The 18,828-nt window shown below is 49.7% G+C and overlaps 1 protein-coding gene across 4 annotated transcripts; it reads right to left on the bottom strand.

Annotated features, from left to right (window-relative positions):
* Positions 1–1,637: 1,637 nt before the first annotated feature.
* On the bottom strand, positions 1,638–18,597 carry TCEA2 (transcription elongation factor A2). Of its 4 annotated transcripts, none has more exons than XM_074157040.1 (11): positions 16,934–17,029; positions 16,632–16,840; positions 15,459–15,521; positions 14,688–14,793; positions 13,138–13,228; positions 7,042–7,175; positions 5,886–5,942; positions 5,039–5,193; positions 4,558–4,704; positions 2,582–2,653; positions 1,638–1,984 (listed from the first exon to the last, which is right to left on the bottom strand). In XM_074157040.1, exons 1-11 carry the CDS (start codon positions 16,938–16,940, stop codon positions 1,976–1,978), a joined length of 1,050 nt encoding a protein of 349 aa, XP_074013141.1. In that variant the 5' UTR covers positions 16,941–17,029; the 3' UTR covers positions 1,638–1,975. The 4 variants fall into 4 exon arrangements, with proteins under 4 accessions (XP_074013141.1, XP_074013143.1, XP_074013144.1 ...); XM_074157043.1 differs by lacking the exons at positions 16,632–16,840; positions 16,934–17,029 and adding exons at positions 12,999–13,011; positions 18,441–18,509 and having other exon boundaries at positions 1,644–1,984; positions 13,157–13,228; XM_074157042.1 differs by lacking the exons at positions 16,632–16,840; positions 16,934–17,029 and adding an exon at positions 18,441–18,597.
* Positions 18,598–18,828: the final 231 nt, after the last annotated feature.

Genomic DNA, 18,828 nt, shown 5'->3' on the forward strand with positions numbered 1-18,828 from the left:
ATTCGCTGGCTCCCGGCACACGAGGCAGAGTTGCCTCAGCCAGCTCAGGGTCCAGATCCTGAAGGGGTGGTGGTTTTTTTTTTTTCCAAGCGTGACTGCAAGGACACCGTCCCCTCCCAAGCCTGGCTTGAATCATCCCATTCGCCGCAAAACTCGTGAGGTTTAAGCGAATTGTCAGCATCTTTGAATCTTTTCCTTCTTGGGAGACTTGGCCGCACCCCCGTGAAGTGAAAGCCCTGAGCGAAGGATGCTGGTGGGATCCCCGCCTCCGGAGGAGCACGGTCCCCGTTGCTTTCATGTGGCTGCTTCGCTCCTCTCTCAACATCTCCGAGGCCTCTGCTGAATGTCTGCTGCCTGGCACGCTGAAAAGCCAGTGGAAATACTTGGGTTTTTGCTCCGGAAGAGGGGAGCGATGCCATAAATGTGACTGCAAATGTTCCTGCACTGCAGAGGATTTCTCCTGAGCAGCCTCAAACTTAAGAGCCCTTTACTGGGGTCCCCCGAATGCTGCGTGACCCCAGTTAAAGGCTGGGAAAAGGAAAGAAGAGGGATTTTAAGTCTCAAGGTGAAAGCCATTGGGAGGACAGACAGAATTTCCCCATCAGGTTCCAGTTACCTCCCAGAAAGAACCAGATGCTGCAGGTCCCCATCACAGGGCCGAGCACACCTTCCTCTCCCTGTCCTGCTCCCCCAAAATCAACCTTTTGGGTTGATTATTTGTGGCTGGTGTCACCCTGCTTTCAGCCTGTTACAACCCGGGTGGCACATTCTCATCTTCTAACAGCCCGTGCTGGTGGTGTTGAAAGGCCTGAGATGACAAGGTACATGCAAAATCAAATCAGTGCTGCCAAGATGGAAAACAGCATCAGATCTGTGCCCCAAAAACTGTGTTCCATCAAGAGGAACCCTCAGCCAGGTGACGAAGACCAGCAATGCCCACCCCAGGACTTGGCCCAGTGCGTTAGATCTCATGAGTTAAGTAGGAACAAGCCCTCATGCATGGAGGAGGTATCTACAAGCTGCTTCTCACTCCCTGGTGGTCCAGGCACTGTTCAGTCCTCGTCATAGAATCACGGAATGGTTTGGGTTGGAAGAGACCTTAAAGATCATCCAGTTCCAACTCCCTGCCCTGGGCAGGGACACCTCCCACCAGACCAGGTTGCTCCAAGCCCCATCCAACCTGGCCTTGAACCCCTCCAGGGATGGGGCAGCCACAGCTTCTCTGGGCAACCTGGGCCAGGGTCTCACCACCCTCACAGCAAAGAATTTATTCCTAATATCTCACCTAAATCTCCCCTCTTTCAGTTTAAAACCATTACCCCTCATCCTATGGCTCCCCTCCCTGATCAAGAGACCCTCCCCAGCTTTCCTGGAGCCCCTTTAGGGACTGGAAGGGGCTCTAAGGTCTCCCTGGAGCCTTCTCTTCTCCAGGCTGAACCTCCCCACCTCTCTCAGCCTGTCCTCACAGCAGAGGGGCTCCAGCCCTCAGAGCATCTCCACGGCCTCCTCTGGACCCACTCCAACAGGTCCATGTCCTTCCTGTGCTGAGGACTCCAGAGCTGGACACAGGACTCCAGGTGGGGTCTCCGTCCATCCCTCAAGCTCCCAGGCCGCAAAGCAAAGCGCTGCACACAGACGGAGTTCAAATAAAAGTCAGAAACTGACAAAAATGTTTAATATTAGTTTGGAAGAAAAAGTGAACCATACTTGCTTAGATGAGAAAAAGAAAAAAAAAAAAAGAATAACGACTGAAGTGTGTTTAGTGAGCTCTCCTGCCAACCTGTCAGCCCACGGCTGGGGCTCTCCAACGAGGCCCAAGCGGAGAGGGAGAAGCACACCCCCCCCCGCCGCTGCCGGCTCAGCGTGTGACAATGCCAACTCACTTGGGACACGGGACACAATTGCGGCGGGTGCTGGCGTATGGAGGCTGCGGTCTGAGCTGCGTTTGGCTGCCGCTCTCGGCTGTGGCACGTTATCAGCAGAACTGCAAGAGAAGGGAGTTTAAACCCCGGTTAGAAGGTTTAAAAGCGCCAAGGGGAGTTGCGGGTCATGCGTGCGCTGCCTGGAAAGCAAGTTATCCGGGGGGTGGTCTCATTTCTGAAGCTGGTGAAGGTTCGGGGGGGGGGCTGCGGAGGCAGGGCTCAGCCCCCGGAGCAGGGGGACAAACGGAGCTCCCGTCGGAATCTCTCGGCTGTGACTCTTTGGCACTTGGTAGCGGAGCCATTTCTGCTCGGCATCGACCGGGAGATTTCCGCTCGGCATCGAGCTCTGTGTGCAGCATAAAAAAAGCTGGTTTAATGTCATCACCACCATCTCTTGGTGGGGGGGCAGAGGGAAAGCACTGTGAAGCCGGTCACAGCAGAAGAGGGGATGTGAGGAGGGAGGCAGGGAATGCAAAAGAGACTTGACCCCAGCTTGTCTGCAGAGATGGGATGAACCCAGGAGCTCTTCCCTCCGTGCTGGGAGGAAAGGTCACTTGGCTAGAGCCAGTCAGCGTTTGGCAAGCACCTCTGAGGGCGGCAGCTGAGCCTCCGCAGCGCCCTAACACCCCTCAGTGCCAGCAATATCCTTGGTGCGCTACCTTCCAGCGATTCCCACACTCGTTGCACACGACGAAGGTGGTCATGGGCTCGTCGGAGCTGCGGGTCTGCACCTGGGGGAGGACAGGAGGGAAATGAGAGCCCAGCATCACACAGGGCCCCGTGGGGGGATCACGGGGAGCTCCCTGTCCCTCGAGCCACCAGGGATTCATGGTGGGGGTCACACTGCCAGAAATCAACGAGACACCGAGGCTTGGGAGGGCAAGAGGAGCTTCCCTGTAAAAGGAGTCTGGTTTTACACACAGATAAACACCTCTATGTATATAGAAATACGGCCCTCTCTAACCTGACACTACCTGCAGCATGTTTTGGGGCAGCAGATTCTCCTCCTCACCCCTTCTGCTGCCCACTGGGGGGCTCTGGAGGTGGACGTACCCACAGCCAGTCCCTCCCCGTACTGTCGCCCAGGGCAGGGATGGAGCTGGTGGTGCAATGACAAAACCTTCAGCCCATCAAGCACACGCTCCACAGCGACACGTGAAAAACCACTCAATCCATTCTTTTACAGACCCGTCCTACGTCCTGGCCTCAGGAATACACTCTGAGTTACCAGGTTCTGCACATTCCCAGTCTGTTTTGCATTTGAGCCATTAAGAGACTCCGATATTTAACCCAGATGCGACCGCTGCCTCTGACCGGCTCCTGCCAGAAACACGTGCTTTGCTAGAAAAATCAGATTTCCATGGCATTTGAATACCACAAGGCAGATCTACACTGAAAATACAGGCACTCCCTGAGCAAGTCAGACAGCAGAACTATGTCAAGGGGTAATTATGGTGATCTACATGTGTAATTACCCAATATGCAAGAGTCACAGTATTTGCATGATGCAAATTAAGCGTGTTTTGCAAGCACGCTGGATAGCTAAATTCTGTTATTCTCACACAATATCACTGCCTGGCTTCGAACCCTTTCATAAATGCCAGTTCATCCACTTGGCACTTACAACCTCTCACCAAATAGTAATTTCACTGGAAAACTAATTTTAAAAAAAAAAAAATAGAGAAAACCTTCTGATATTTCTGTTTAGAAGACACTGTCGCCACCTGCCCCAATCCCAGGCAGTCGGATCCCAGTCTGCTGCAGGTGGGGACAGAGTCCCAGCGCCGCTGTGGTGAGTGAGACAGCCCAGGCAGCACTTCCAGTTGACTTACTGGGAGTGAGACCTCTTCCCGGAGCCAGCCTGTGGGATGCAAGGCTGCTGCGGAGCCAAAGGAAAATCCCTGCTCAGCCGCCTGGCTCCCGTCTGCCTTCACACGTCACGTCCAGGCGTACGAAGGAGTTTTCACTCGGTGCTCGCACACGCAGTTTGCACACACCCACTCAGTAGCAATTGCGTGGTCGCTGGTGCATTTTTGGGTATCTGCACATTCTGAAACACTGACTCACAGCAAAGGCACATTTATCTCCAGATGCCTGGCACAAACACGGGAACTGGTAATGCGCAAGGCTTCCAGCAGCTGTCCATTGAGAAGAAAAATCCCCTCTGCCTGCTCCCATCACTGCTTCGTTTATTCCTCATGTTTCACCTGTTTCATGCTGTTTGATTTTAAACAAGTTGGGATTTGTCCAGCCACAGCTTACCTATTCTGAATTTGCACTTTTAATACCACCAACGTGCCTGCCTCAGTTTCTGCAGCCTCTCTCCTCCACACCACCCGCTCCTTTTCTCGTCCCAATCCCCACATTCCCAGCACCTGCTTTCCATGTGCCGCTCAAAAGCTTCCTTGGTGCTGCACAACCCCTGTACAGACAGGCCATAAAAAAAAGTTACACAAGCTCCAAGGAAAGATGGGTGTAAAATCACTGCGTTTTAGAAAGCCTCGAGTGTACAAAAAGGTTCTCTTCACCAGTGGCAAACTCTGTGCTGTGCTGTCATGGAGCAGTAAGAGCTTGTGACCACGACGGACCGTGTCCTGGGGGGGAATGCGGAGGCTGCAGGAGCAGGAAAACCAACCTGGGTGTAGGTGCAGTTCTTCTTCTTGCATTTCCCACAGGTGAAGAGGTCGGTCTGCGTCCCTCCTGTCTTGGCCATCTGATGCTCCCGGATTGCTTCTTTCGTCATGGCTTTTCTGATCTCCTTCAGCTCATTACTGGCCATTTCCTTTAAAAAAAAAAAAAAAAAGGCAACAAAATCACATCTGTCCAGTTCTACCACCACACCCACTACAGTGAAACAAGTCAACAGAACAGGGCGGCCCACCAGAAGACAGAAAGCCTTTAAACTCCTGGTTTCTCGTTCATACCTAGCCCTCCCCCGTGATGATCCGAAGGTCCAAGAGTCAACCCTCCACACGGCAAACCCCATTGCTAACTTGCTCTCCGTGCCCTCTGCTGAGAAATCTGCAACCCTGGCAGCAGACCAGCCCCTTGCTTCAAGCTGAACCATGGGACACATCTCCTGTGAGAAGCAAACCCTGCTCCTCAGGCTTCCTCACCTCCGAGGTCATCACCGCGATCTGCTCGGGGGTAATCGCCCCACACAGCACGTTCTTTTTCAGCTCAGGGTTTTTGGAGTCCTTCAGATTGGAGATGCGGCTCCTCACTCGGTTTTTGTACTTCATGTCGGTGTTCTTGACATCTTGGTATATGCGTACAGGGCAGTCAAGGAGTCTGCGATCAACCTAGAGGCCTCCAAGCAATTCCTACACCCCTCATGAAGAGTGAGGAGGGTCACCCACTGCCAGGACACAGATGAGGGTGCTGGGACCCAACAGCAGCATCAGCTCTGGGAGGTTAACACTGGATTTCAGAGCAGGCTCATACAGAGTCCAGGGGCTTTCAGTTCTGGCTTTTTCACTCTGCTGGAAATCTCTACTTTCAGTTATTCTCAGGTTCTTCAACCTGCTCTTTCTCTCAAGAGGGTGGCCACAAACCCCTCCACTAAAAGAGATCAGCTGCATCTCCAGCCCCACAGCCCCCAAATCAAGCAAACCCCTGGCTTATCTCAAACAGACACGATGCCCATTGCTCCATTTGGAACCAGAGTTGAGAACAGGAAATGGCATTTGGATGGGAAGGACAATCTGGGGATTACAGTCAATTATGGCGTGAACAAGAAGGAAATAATCATGTATCACACCAGTGAGGGCTGTGCCCTGAGCTCCCAACAGCCCACCGGTGCTTCCTTCATGAGACAGAAACTGGAACCAGACCCAGAACCCCAAGAAGCGGAGTTGCAGCAGAACATTTATGCAAAGAAAGACCATTTTTCCCTCTGAGCACGTGAACTTCGTGGCCTGGAGGCCTGCAGGCCCTTGAGGAAGCCCCGTAGGGTAAGGATATATTCTTCAATCTGGGCTGCTATGTGCTCACAGTCGGCGCCAACAGAAATATAGTCATCTGTAAGACAGGAGAAACAGGAGGTCAACGGCTTCCAACCAGGCAAGGGGTCTCCAGGCTCATTATTTCTGAGATACAAATCCAGATAGTTTGCTATTTTGATTTACATGCTCTTCCCATCAAATGGCATCTTGGCCTTTGCTCTAGCTCTCCCCTGGCCCTTTCAAAAGGGCAGCGATGAAAATAGACCAATCCCACCAGTCTATGCCCTCTGCCTCTCTAGGAGATGGACTGCCCTAGACAAAGCTGCCATGAACCCGGCCCCCAAAACGCAGTTTTTCTATATATTCTTGGTATAGTTGAAATTATATATAGGCGGGAACCGAGTCTCAAATATCAGTGTCAGTGAGAAGTAGCTCGACTCAGACCAACAATCTGGCAGGGCCCAACATCGTGCAGCATCAGTTAAAGCTTCATTTCTCTTCCCAGCTCAGGACTCTGCCCCTCTCCTTTCACACGCTGCTTCTTGCCAATTAAACAGCATCATTTAGAACACAATAACCGCTACGAGTTTGGACGCTGGGTATGGTAACCACCACCATAAAGTAGGGAACAGGGATAAGCTCAGAGAAAGACTCGAGGGGACTGTTTCCCAGACTTCATCTGGAAAGGCTTTTTCTAAGAGTTATAAAAAATATTTAATGCAGCATATATGTATAAAAACACACGCACGCGCACGATAAGGCTAGAATTAAAGACACTGTGAACTTCTCCATCTGCTGTCTACATTCCTTGGCTCCAAATTAATAAAACTCCGCAGTGCTTAGGTCCTAATTTTCCAGAGGGATCTGCAATTTGGACAGAGGAAGCATGTGCTCAGCTTCAGGTGTTTAAAGTCTGACTTTCAGAGATGCTGAGCACCTGCAGTCGCCTCTCATTTGAGATGGCACAATCTGAGTGTGAGAGAGACCTAATTCCACCCCAGATCCAGAGGACCACAGGATTTAAGAGGCTCCAGTCCACAAAGGCAGGGGAGCCAAGGAGCAGATGGTGATTGGCATAAGCCCTATTAGCAACAAATTCCACATATTGAGTTACAGCTTCATTTTGTGCCCCAAGGGTAAGCAGAGACGACAACAGGGTTTCCTCCGGCACTCACCATCAGCCTGTAGGGCTGTTGTCAGCATTTCCCTGCATTTGTTGCGGACAGCATCGCAGGTGACAGGCGCCGGAGGGAAGGTGGTGATTTTGGGAGTGGTGGGAGTTTTCGGAGGCTCCTGCCTTTTGTTGGAGCTAAAAAGAGAAACTTCACCTGTCAGAATGTCTCAGTTGGGGTGACTGAGAGCACAGAAGGGATCAGCAGGTGTGGGGCCGAACATCCTGTTAATCATAACACAAAACCAGTCAGAGGAAAACACCGCAGAGACCTGTCCTGAATCAGCATATAGTACAACAGAGCAACCAACACCATCAACCCGGACACGAGCTCTCCTCTGGGCTCTGCTGGCTGCAAACGGAGGGTTAATCCACAAAGCAGGTGAGCCAGCCACTTCTGTTATTGAACACGTATCACAACTGGTGAAATTGGGCATTAAGTGAAAATATTACAAAGCTGTTGGACACCATCAGTAACTCAAATATATTCAAGGACTCCCCCAAACCTCTCTGTCTGGTATTGAAATGGACAGAAACATGGCACTTTATTCCCCTCTCTCCTCGAAGGATACAAAGTCCAGAACTGCTCTCAGCAGAAAAGGAGCAGAAGCCACCACCAAGGTTAATCTCCAGGTGCTGGAGCTGGTTCCTCATCTCTCATCCTTTATTACCAAGATGTCAGCAGCAGGAAAGAGAATAAAAAAGCACTCTAGCTCTCTGTAGCCGACGAGGCATGCAGCATGCTGCCTTCTGGAGCAGGAATCAGAGAAGCCTACACCAGCCCCTTCAGAAGAAGGGGCTGCTGTGCTAAGAAGAAAGAAAATGGTTCCTTCAGCTCTGATATTAAAACAAAAAAACCCAACAACAAAGCGTAACACCTAAGAGGATCTTCCTTTTTCCTGCAATCTATACAAGACTGTGATTACTCATCTCAGATCACCCCTACACAGCCACACACAGCTCACACAGGTGCCAGGCTGCCAGAGGACTAATAAATACTGCTTCACTCACAAAAATAACTTCATTTCCACCTGCAATCAATCACGGACACAGGCAAGGGAATGCAAACACCTGCCTCGGCCGGGTCATCTGCAAGGGGAGCTGCTGGAGAGTCCCAAGGTGAAGAATCACACACAGAGGTTTGTGTGCCCGAGGAGGAACCTCACCAAGCACCCACGGTGAGACATCTTGCCCATAAAGCCTAACATCTGCCCACAGAGTCAGTTAGCCCTGCAAACACTGCTGGTAAAAGATTTGGGCTATTATGATTCCCAGATGATTTTATAGAGCTTCCCTCCCCCCTTAAATCCTTAAAATTTAGAGCTCCCTTAAATCTAGGCAGCAGAACAGCAAATTTTTCAGCAGAGATTGCTCTGACTTTGGTGTTTGGGCCATAAAATGTACTGTATTTATGGGCAATAGTTGGTAACATGAATGCAGTAAGAACAAAGGAAAAAAAAAAATAAAGAAACCCCGATATTTCAGCCATGCCCATACTGGCTACATCTCCTTTAAGATAAAGTGGATTGACAATTACTTTTAAGCTGGGTCACTACTGCCAGTTCTTTGCCATCAAAAATAAATCTGTTATGAAAAGGCACTTCCACTACACGGTCCTGGAAGGGATTTGTCAGCCCAGAAAAACAGGGCTGAGCTGGAAACCTTCCGAATCCACTGCTGTACAAACGGAGCCAGGCAACTTCAGGGACTGGTCCTAGGAGTCCCCGATGCTAAGTTCAAATCCAGTCTCTTCAGCGCCTCAAGGCCTGTAGATCATTAGGGCTACTGGATTTCCACAGTTCAAAACCTTGCCAGGCCCTTTTAAAAAGCACCCACCAGTGCATCTTCAAAATTGTTCAGCTCAAACCGTAGCAGAAGAATTATTTCTTGCTCAGATGAAAGAGATTATATTGTGAGCTTTCTTTGTGTTTCTCTTGGAACACTTTTTACCAGCTAGTTTTACTGGTCAGCACTGCAGGACGTTATTAAGGAACAGATTCGTGTCCAAACAGCTCAAAACATTCAAGAGGATTCACACTGTACATATTACAAAAAAAAAGAAACAACAACTTAGCTCACAAATAATCAATTAGATGACCTTCTCCCATCCAGGATGTACAAATCACCACCAGGTACTTCTGGGCTTAAAAAGCTACACACAGAGCCCAGGCAGCAACACGGGGGTGTTATACAGCAAAGCAAATACAACTCAGGAATAATTCATCAAGAATTATTACAAGAATTATTAATAATACATCAAGAATTCCAAACATTCAAGAGTTTGGAAAAATGAGCCTTCCCAAAGGATAAAGGCAAAAAGCCTAGAAAACGTACCTACAACAAAAGGAAAGACTGAAGGAATCGGAGCAGTTTGCAGCAAGGAAGACCTAGAGGAGACAAGTCCTGAAATACTGGAAAACTTGTTACAAAGGAGGACAGTAGGAAAAATCCTCCATAATTCCTAAGGACAAAAGCATGAAGAAATGGTCTGAGCAAGACAGGTTTTGATTGAGAGCAAGTTCCAAATTGTCAAGGAAGATTCCGCCAAGGGCAGCTGTGGAAGTGTCTTACCCTGAGATTTTTTTTAGGGTTTTCAAAGACGAGCTTGGAGAAAGGCCTGTCAGGGAGAACTTGGGCTGTCCTGGGAAGGGGCAACAGGAGAAGCTTCCCTCAACGCTCTTCTCACTTTAACTTTTCTCTCATTTTCAAGTAACAGTGACACCAAGGTCTCCCAAATCAAAGCACTGTGTGTGAACTCTCAATGCCTCCACCACATTCAATACTTAACATCAGGTCTTCAAACTAATATTTGCACAGGTAATGCTTGATTTTCAGGAAGTTCCTACCTACAAATGCTATTGACTTAAATATTTAGGATGTTTACTGCCCAGAGGTGAAAGAAAAGCTAGGCAAGATGCGTGGTTATCCCACTTCTGTTACCTGATGAGTAAAGACATATTTGCCCACATACACACGTCAGACATGCCCTGGGATGACAACTGATCGCTCACAAATTAGATAAAACAGACTTCTCAGCCATTCCAAACTGTACAGAAAATTACTTATTAAGCTTTAGAAATTAGTTTGTAGTTAGAAGAGCTGTGAAATAGACCTCAAACACACCTAGAAGGCTTATTTCAGGAAATCCTTGTGGTTCACACTGTTCCTGTTCAACAGGAGAAAGAGCTTGTAAATCTATCCAGGCATCAAAAATTCACACATAAAGGCTACGCTGGAATGAAATGGTGGCAAAGCAAGAGCCAGGGACTGCAAGCAGGACTAGGGGCTGCACTGGGAGAAAAACCCACGCAAGAGCTGAATTCAGGCCACAGATCCAAAGCCTCCTAATGAAGACAGTTTAGAGTATCCTGGAAAAGAAAAAGCTCGTGCTGCCAGAGACAGAGAAACATTAGACACAGCCCATTAAAATGTACTACGCTAATGGTCTAAAATACTACAGCAGGACAGAATATGCTTTGGATTACAGTAACACAGCGTTAACTGTGCAGGTGCCAGCTCCACACTGGCTGGCGCGGAGCCTTCAGGTCTTGCAGTGCTCGCTCTCCGCTCACCACAGAGGGATTTCTTACATCTGTGTTCCAGAAAGCAAGGCATTTCAGGCCAAGAGCTATTCAAGTATTTCTCCCTGACAAAAAAAAAAGGAGGAAAGTCTAGCCAAAATCTATCAGACTAAGTGGCTGAAATATCTGAATACGAGCTGAGCTCTTTGGTGTCTTGAGAGCAGCCTCATCTGAACCAGCAAGCACACACCGAGCAACTGGTCAGACTCCCTTCATCGCAGCCTGCGTGTCAAAGAACAAAGACTCTTTGCTGCTAATAAATTATATTTTTGTCAAGGCAGATTAGTATTACTTTGCAGCACTGGAGAACGAGCTTTCCTGTCTCTGTAAAGAGAGCCTGGCTCAACAGACTGACACCAGGAGCGAACCAATTCCGCCTGCCTGGGCTGAGCTAACCTATCATCTCTGTTTATCCTGCACAACCAAGGGGATGCTTTGCTTTTCAGAAGATGGAGGCGGAATATGCACAGAAAGCATCAAGGGAGAAAAAAAAAAAAACCTGCAGTAGCTGCAGCACACCCTCAAGACACAGGGGAGGCTTAGCAGCGCAAGACAAAAAGCTCCACTCCACCTACCCCACGATAACTGTCTGAAAGCAAGGAGACAGTGGGGTTTTGCCTCTCTACCTACAGCCAGGATCCTGCTCCCAGTGAAATCACTACGAGCCTCAGCCTTCAAACCAGATGCCCCAGCAGGACCAGCTAGTTTGGCTCATGAAGTATCTACTGCCACTGTGCCCAGGGAATGTCTCACACTTCCCCCCAGGCTCTGCATTTCCCAAGGTCAATTTTCCAAAAGTTAAATCGGAAGCTTCCCTTTTTCTTTGAATGGCGATACTACTGCCTAAGTTAGTCATACATGTCATCTTTCCCCACCAGGAACAGCCAACACATCCTTCCACACAGGCTTCTGCCCTTTCCCTGGAGGGAAATCATAGAATCATAGAACGGTTTGAGTTGGAAAGGACCTTAAAGCTCATCCAGTTCCAACCCCCTGCCCTGGGCAGGGACACCTCCCACCAGACCAGGTTGCTCAAAGCCCAATCCAATGTGGCCTTGAACACCTCCAGGGAAGGGGAAGGAAATCTGCCTCCCCTCACCAATAAGGGCACACACAAAGGCTCTTGCCCATGACTGACTCAGTTTCTACCCTCATCAGCCCTAAAACTGATCCTCCCCATGCCCACACCCTGGAGAAGGCAGCACCGCTCTGTGCTTTAGAGCACAAGGATCATGAAGAGAAGGTATTTGCATCACGAGGCTGGAGATGCTGCTCCGACCAACTCTCTCCGCTCACAAAGCAACCCTTTCTCTTATCACCGATGGCTCTTTGGCCTCCAACCCTCAGCTCCCCTCAAGAGGGCAAAGGAAAAACCACATGGAGGGTTCCATCCTGCTTTTACCCCCCCCGAACCACTGTCAGATACCAGACTGCCACTGGATGTGTCACACAGCCCTACCTCCCGTGTTGCACTACATCACTACAAGATTCAATTCCAGCTGTGAAGCCTCCCCAGGACTATTTCTAATTCTTTTTCATATTTTATACAAGTCAAATATAACCAAAGATGCAAGTCAAAGTTACGTAGCTCAGCATTGCTAGCTTCCTCCATCAGAGCTCTGTGCAGAGCCACAAAGGCTCACACCAAAGTGTCAAACCTTGAGAGATCCCAGCAAAAAAGGAAAAGCAAAGGGTAGAGTGATAAAAAAGCGACCAGAGACAGGCTGCAAATGTGGAAGAGCCTGCAAACCAGCAAGTCTATAGCCATAACACTAAATCTTCTGGCAAACCTGGGCAATTGGCTATATCACTTAAGAGTCAAACCTATGAAGCACCCACCCTCCTGGGATCTGAGGCTGAGAAGGCTCTCTCCAGAACAAAGCTTTAAATCACATTTGCTCCCGCTTCTTTGATCACTGCCTCCACTCATGGCTGTCAAAATGCAGTTGCAGAGAGTGGAAAGAGGATGCAACATTCAAGGCATGGCAAGAAGCAAGCATGCAGCAGACCTGCTGGATGGGTGGACACCAGTCCCAAGTGAAAAAGAGAACTTCTGCTGGGACAAAGAAATGGAAGTTTTACTGTAGCGATGCATGAATCAATCCCATCCATCACTTGAGATTGCAAAGGCCAAAAATAATCTTCATTCTAAGTCCAAGGTTAGAAATAAGCAAAAATATATATAAAAATGCAACACAGAATCAGAACAGAGGAATGTTTTACTAATAGAAAAATCAACACAAAACCAAGAGTAGAAACACATGAAGTAAGATGTGAATAAAAATCAAAAAACTCACTAAAGCCATTGGATTTTGTAGATGTCTATTTCTGCATTAGATTTTATTAGAACACCACACAGGTCCCCTCTGAAGAAGTCTACTCTTCTGGTCTTTCTGACCAAGAATTTGATTTCACAAAATTCACAACTCAGACACTTAAAAAATAAAAATTAACCTAAGGTGCCTTAAGAAAATTCAAATTCTGTAGCTGTATCATCTTTGGTTAAAGGGAAGCGTTACCTTTGGTCTCTTGAGTTACCGGTCTCCTTCAAGGAAGATGTTGGCAAAGACAGGCTTTTCTTTTTCTCCTCACTTTTTTCCTCAGAAGCATCTGTATTCAAAAAGAAAAGGATGCTAAAGGGTTCAGGACTGGTCTTTATGCTATAACCCCACATACACTAATCAATGCCTTAACACTCTACAACGTTGGCCTAGGGCAAGTTATTATTCTCCTAAAAGGAGAAAGAACACCTTTATGGCCTCTCATGTTTTCCAACAGACCTTTTGCTGGCCTCTAAGTAGGAAGTAATTCAAACAAAAGCTTTCCTCACCAAACTAAAGAGCAACCACCTTCCCTGCCTGGGAGATAAACTTCCTCACAAGACATGCCTCATCACAAAAGCTTCTTTCATAGTACACGTTGGATCAAATTCTCTAAAGCACCACTAAAAGCACCATTTCCGGCCAACAGCACCTCAAGGGCCAGTACGGGCTAGTCCTTCTGGGAACACAACTTCTAGTGTTTCCCAAGTGCTGTTGGAAACCAGTAGCGCAGCCCTGGAGAGGCCTTTCATCACTCTGTAGAACAAGTTTGACCCAGAGATAAACTGTCTCAGCCAATACACATCCCCCCCTAAGGTGGAAGTGACAGTCTCAGCCAGGACAGGAGAACACTCTTCTAACACCCATTTAGCTCATCAATAAACACCGAGCCCTGGGGTGCAGACTAGAGCCAGCCACACATTTCACTTTGCCTCAAACACAACCTCCATCTCGTTCTTTTTACACACAGCTGCCCCAAAAGTCTGTTTAAAAACAATAAAGAGTGTTTTAATTCCACATTGGGTTACTTTGCCACCAGGAGACAAATGGTCTTGCTCGCAGGACACAGGTAGAGCTGCCCTTCCGATCTCAGCACTGCAGATGGCTCATTCTTTTATCACAAAAGTAACCTCTAAGACCATATTTGTCATCCCTCCATCTGCAATTTGACATTAGTTTGTGTTATATCAGCATTAAGATTCCTCAGACAGAATTACAAGCTTCTGCTTCTCAGCGTTCATCACCATGGAAGTCTTCCCAGCAGGAAACGCTCCATGTAAATGCAGCTACAAGATGTTAAACTAAGGTCCTTCTCCACCTCATCACCCAAAACACATTCCAGCATTTCTCTTTCCGAGCCATTGCACAAAGCTGACAGCACACGCTCCATTAATGTCACAGAGCACAAGGCAGGGAGGAGGGTTCAGGGTGCAGATATTGTTTCTGCAAATATCCCTAATTGTTATATGGACGGGTACACGTTCAGAATAGTCCTGAAGCTTTTTCTTCTTATAGTCCTTGAAGCTTTTCCTGCTCTTTCAAGGATGAGCACGATAAACAGGAGCTAAATCTAGAGGAACACATGACAGGAGACAAAACTTGAAGGACAGAGGGTGCAATTGTAAAGGCTGGTTTCCTAGAATGTTCTATTCAGATCAAGAAATAAGTTCTCCTGAGAAACCCAACCTCCCGCTGAAACCAGCTCCTTCACAAGCTGAATTTGACAGGAACATGCTGATTTTTCTTACCTAGAAGTTTTTTCCAAGATTTGATGAGGGATTTGGCAAGCGCTATCACTTCTTCATCTGTGCTCTGCTTTCTCAGTGCGTTTACTGACATCCCGATGCGGGTGGACTGCAAGTGAACATCCAAATGAATCATTCCAGAACAGAATCGTTATTTGTTACTAACTGGAAATCAGAAATAAGCACGAAGTCAAAGCAGTGACCAAGATATGACGTATTCAAGGACTTGCAGAATGATTATCTCCTTATAACTTTGGAAAAGCGAGGTGACACTCTCCAGCTTTCTCAAAGTGATGAGAAGCTCAACATCCCATCACCCACAAATACCTTCTCCACACACCTATAACTGACACTCAAGCTTAGAGTGAAAAAATCCAAGATGCCTATCTTAATCTCCCAATTGTAATTCCATTCACACCTCCCCAGCGTCCTGAATATCACCATGACAAAGACTTAAAGAACTTCTCCCTTGACTGCCCTTTGTCTTTGCTACATTAATCTGGGCTTTCCTCTTTTTGAAGCCTAAGAAAGGATTTGAGCAGCGACTCATTTGCCTTATCAGCTGTGCACAAATTTCAGGCAGCTCACGGTGGCCCAGAGCTATTTAATGGCCAGTCCAAAACCCAGGTTGAGTACTATTTTCTGGATTTAAAGTTTATTCTGATGTTTTGAGTGAGGCAAGAAGCGAGAGGAAAACTATTATGTTTATTTAAACAACATTTTGAACTCATCCGGATGCAGACTTCAGCTTTTCACCCTCAGTGTGCAACTCACCTGCAGTAAATCCAAAGTCATCGGCATACTTTTCAGTTCTTTCAGTAAATCCATTGCACCGTCCTGGAGAGGAAAAATTAAACAGAATGAGTGTCACAGCTTTTAGTAAATAAATGCAACAGCTTGGGAATAAATTCAGAAAATTGAATTTAAAGGGAAAAATGTCCCTAAAGTGTCAGCAAGATGACTGCTGGGATTGCTGATCCAGACAGAGTAGCCCCTACGATCTGGAGGCACCTGAGATATTGGAATAGGTGAAACAGAAGAGCACTGGAGCGCCACAGATCTTTGCTGGTGTATGGTACAACTGCAGCATTAGCTTATTATCCTTACCTGGTAAGCTTAACATTTTTAACACCTGAAAAATACACTCTGAATCACAACTGTCCCCCCAGCACACACTTGGGGAGTAATCCTACTATTAAACTCACTGTTTTGAGATACCCTGATTAATGATATTGGCTCCCAAGAACAGATTTAGCATAGTTGCAAGAACTTCAGTCACCCACCTAAAGTTCAAAATCACTGTCCAGAGCCAGAGCTAAAAGCATCCCCTTTCTACAGCATGAAACTTACTGTAGCTGTTTCCAGTTTTCATATTAGTACCCAACTCTGCTCAGGACTAGAGCTGATACCAGGAGCAAAGCCATCAAGCAGTGACACTGAGGAGCTGTTCACCTGAAACTCATTATGTGAAGTTTCTTTGCATCAGCTTTTCAACCCAGAATGAGAAAAAAGAAATCTGAGTAGACAGTCTATAATACCTAAAATTCATAGTCACTCAAAGAAACAGCAGGGACAGAAGCACTAGTGTCCCTCCGGCAGCCATCAGCGGATCACAGCCTGGAGTATGTCCATCTCCATTCAGCTGGCTCCTTCTTCTCATCCCCCTTCTATCAAACAAGGCCTTCCAGTGTTCACATTTAACAGCTCATTTAAAACACCAACACTCCAAGCTCATTTGCAGCACAAGAACCAACAGAGCCTACGATTGTGGAGAAGCAAAGCAGCCTGCACTGACGGTCCCCGTCCTCCCGTTTCCGAGTCATGGCAGGACGCAATCCAGCTGCTGCCCTACAGAATAGATGCTGAAAAAGCCAAATCAAAGCCAAATCAAAGCTTTCAGCGCACACACAGGCAACTCACACCAGTATAAACCACACGTTACCATACCCAGAATGAGCGACTTCCCACTCGGGCAATTTCACACCTTTCCGCTCCTCCAACAGCCAAAGGGACTGCGTTAAATCCAGCCCTTATCATACAAAAGGACCGTGTGATTCCCGTCTCCATTATCAGAAACGGAGACACTTGGCACAATGGCAGAAAACGGGGATCCACGAAAAAACTAGAGCAACAAACAGGTACTCCAGGCAACCGTCCTGCAGGGAGAGTTCACAAATTAGCCGATATACAATAAACACGCCACGGTTCAGTACCATACAAAATGCCAACCAAGAGGAAACATTTCATACCGCTCATTTAAGAAGCTGCCTCTTTCTCAACGAAGCTTGGAAACAAATGCCGCAAAGCTGCTCCTTTCCTATTTCAACAATGGCGCTGAAAAAAACCTGCCATCAACAGGAACAGACATCACAAGCTGTGGTTTAGCCCAAACACACCTTCCTGGGCTGTCACAACAGCTACACAAGTGCCAGTGCTCACCCCTATCCACAGCTGGCAGAGCCAGTCCAGCAGCCAAAAGTTCAGGTGACAATCACACCCGGCACCCCACCACCCAAATACCACACTCCCCGAAGACCCTTCCCCTCCTCACCCATCACTTCCCACTCCCCACATCCTCCCTGGCCCCAAAAAACCCTCTCCCCCACCCCGAACACAGCCTACCTCTGTCACAAACCCTTGTCACCCAGCTTGCTGCCTTGGCACTTGGGTGACGCCGTTTGTACTCACACAAACGCCAACAGACATACCCCATGAGGCAGGGAAACACTTGCTACTGGATTTTATGTGTCACAACACAGTCACACAGGTTACAAGCCACCCTGCGAGACCCCCGGGGTGCAGACAGCAGCAAGGCCAACCCTCCACACTCCAATGGAGAACGAGAAGAAGTGGTGCTTGCACGGGACAGGGACGCAGGAGATAAAAACAGCAGCATTTAGGGCTTCTCTGAGGGCAAAAGAGAGCCCCAGGTGGGGGGATGCATGAGGATCCCCCTTCCCAGGGAGAAAGGGGAGGAGGGCTGAGGACCCCCTTCCCCGAGGGCTCCCGGGGGGGGGGCAGGGGAGGAGGGCTGAGGACCCCCTTCCCCGAGGGCTCCCGGGGGGGGGGGGCAGGGGAGGAGGGCTGAGGACCCCCTTCCCCGAGGGCTCCCGGGGGGGGGGGGGGGGCAGGGGAGGAGGGCTGAGGACCCCCTTCCCCGAGGGCTCCCGGGGGGGGGGGGGGCAGGGGAGGAGGGCTGAGGATGCTTCCCGGGAGGGGAACACCCCCGCAGGCAGCACTGGGTGAGCCCCAGGGTGCTGAGCTGTGGGGCAGGGGGTGCCTGTGGGGTAGGGGGTGCATGAGGCCTGAGGGGGGGGCACAGTGAGGGGAGGAGGGAGGAACATGGAGCTGCCCACCCCAGTAACGGCCAGTGGGATGGAAGGGGCTGGATCCCACACCACCGCAACGGATCGGGAAGGGAGAGGGAGACCACCCCACTGCAGCCTGGCCTGGGGAGGGAACCCCACCTTGATGCGGGGTGGGGGGGGGCGGGGGGAAGGCCTCTGGCTCCACCACCATAACGACTGCATAGAGCCCCAAAATGGGAGCCGGGGAGGCCCCCCCTTCCCGGGGAAGGGGGAGGATCCCTCACAACGGGCACTGAGGGAGGAGCAGGGGGGTCCTACATCCCGGCAGCGAGGAGGGGGACCCCGCGGAGATGGAGGCCCCGGCTGCCCAGACCAGGAACGGGGGAAGGGGGAGCCCCCCCACACCCCAGCCCAACCGGCCAGCGGGGGCCCGGCCGTCGCCACTCACCGCGCTCTTCTTCGCCACCATCTTGTCCAGCCGCCTGGCGATGCGCACGATCTCCTCCTCCCCGCCCATCGCGCTGCTCCCCGCGGCGGCCGGTCCCGGGGAGGGCCGGGGCGGGGGGGGCTGGCGACGGCTGCCCGGTGCCCACCACAGCCCCCGGTACCGCAGTCCGGGCGGGCGGCGCGCGGGGCACGACGGGAATTGTAGTCCTCCGAGCGCCCGCCCGTCTCTTCCCTGCGCGCCGCCGCGCGGCGGGACTACAACTCCCGGCGTGCCTCGCTCCCGCCCTGCCCCGCCGCGGTGCACGCTGGGGGCTGTAGTCCGTCCACCTAGGAGCCGCAGGCCGCCACCCTGACGGCTGAGCCCCGCGGTCTCTCCCTCCCGCGGTGCC

The sequence above is a fragment of the Numenius arquata genome, chromosome 12, assembly GCF_964106895.1.
Source record: "Numenius arquata chromosome 12, bNumArq3.hap1.1, whole genome shotgun sequence".
In the NCBI taxonomy this organism is placed as follows: domain Eukaryota; kingdom Metazoa; phylum Chordata; class Aves; order Charadriiformes; family Scolopacidae; genus Numenius; species Numenius arquata.

Bases quoted from the DNA above. Each gene is read 5' to 3' on its own strand.
- TCEA2 (XM_074157040.1), bottom strand. The intron at 13,229-14,687 runs GTAAGAAAAATC...TTTTGAATACAG, and splicing joins ATCTTGGAAAAAACTTCTAG to ATGCTTCTGAGGAAAAAAGT. The intron at 5,943-7,041 runs GTGAGTGCCGGA...CCTGTCTTACAG, and splicing joins AACAGCCCTACAGGCTGATG to ATGACTATATTTCTGTTGGC.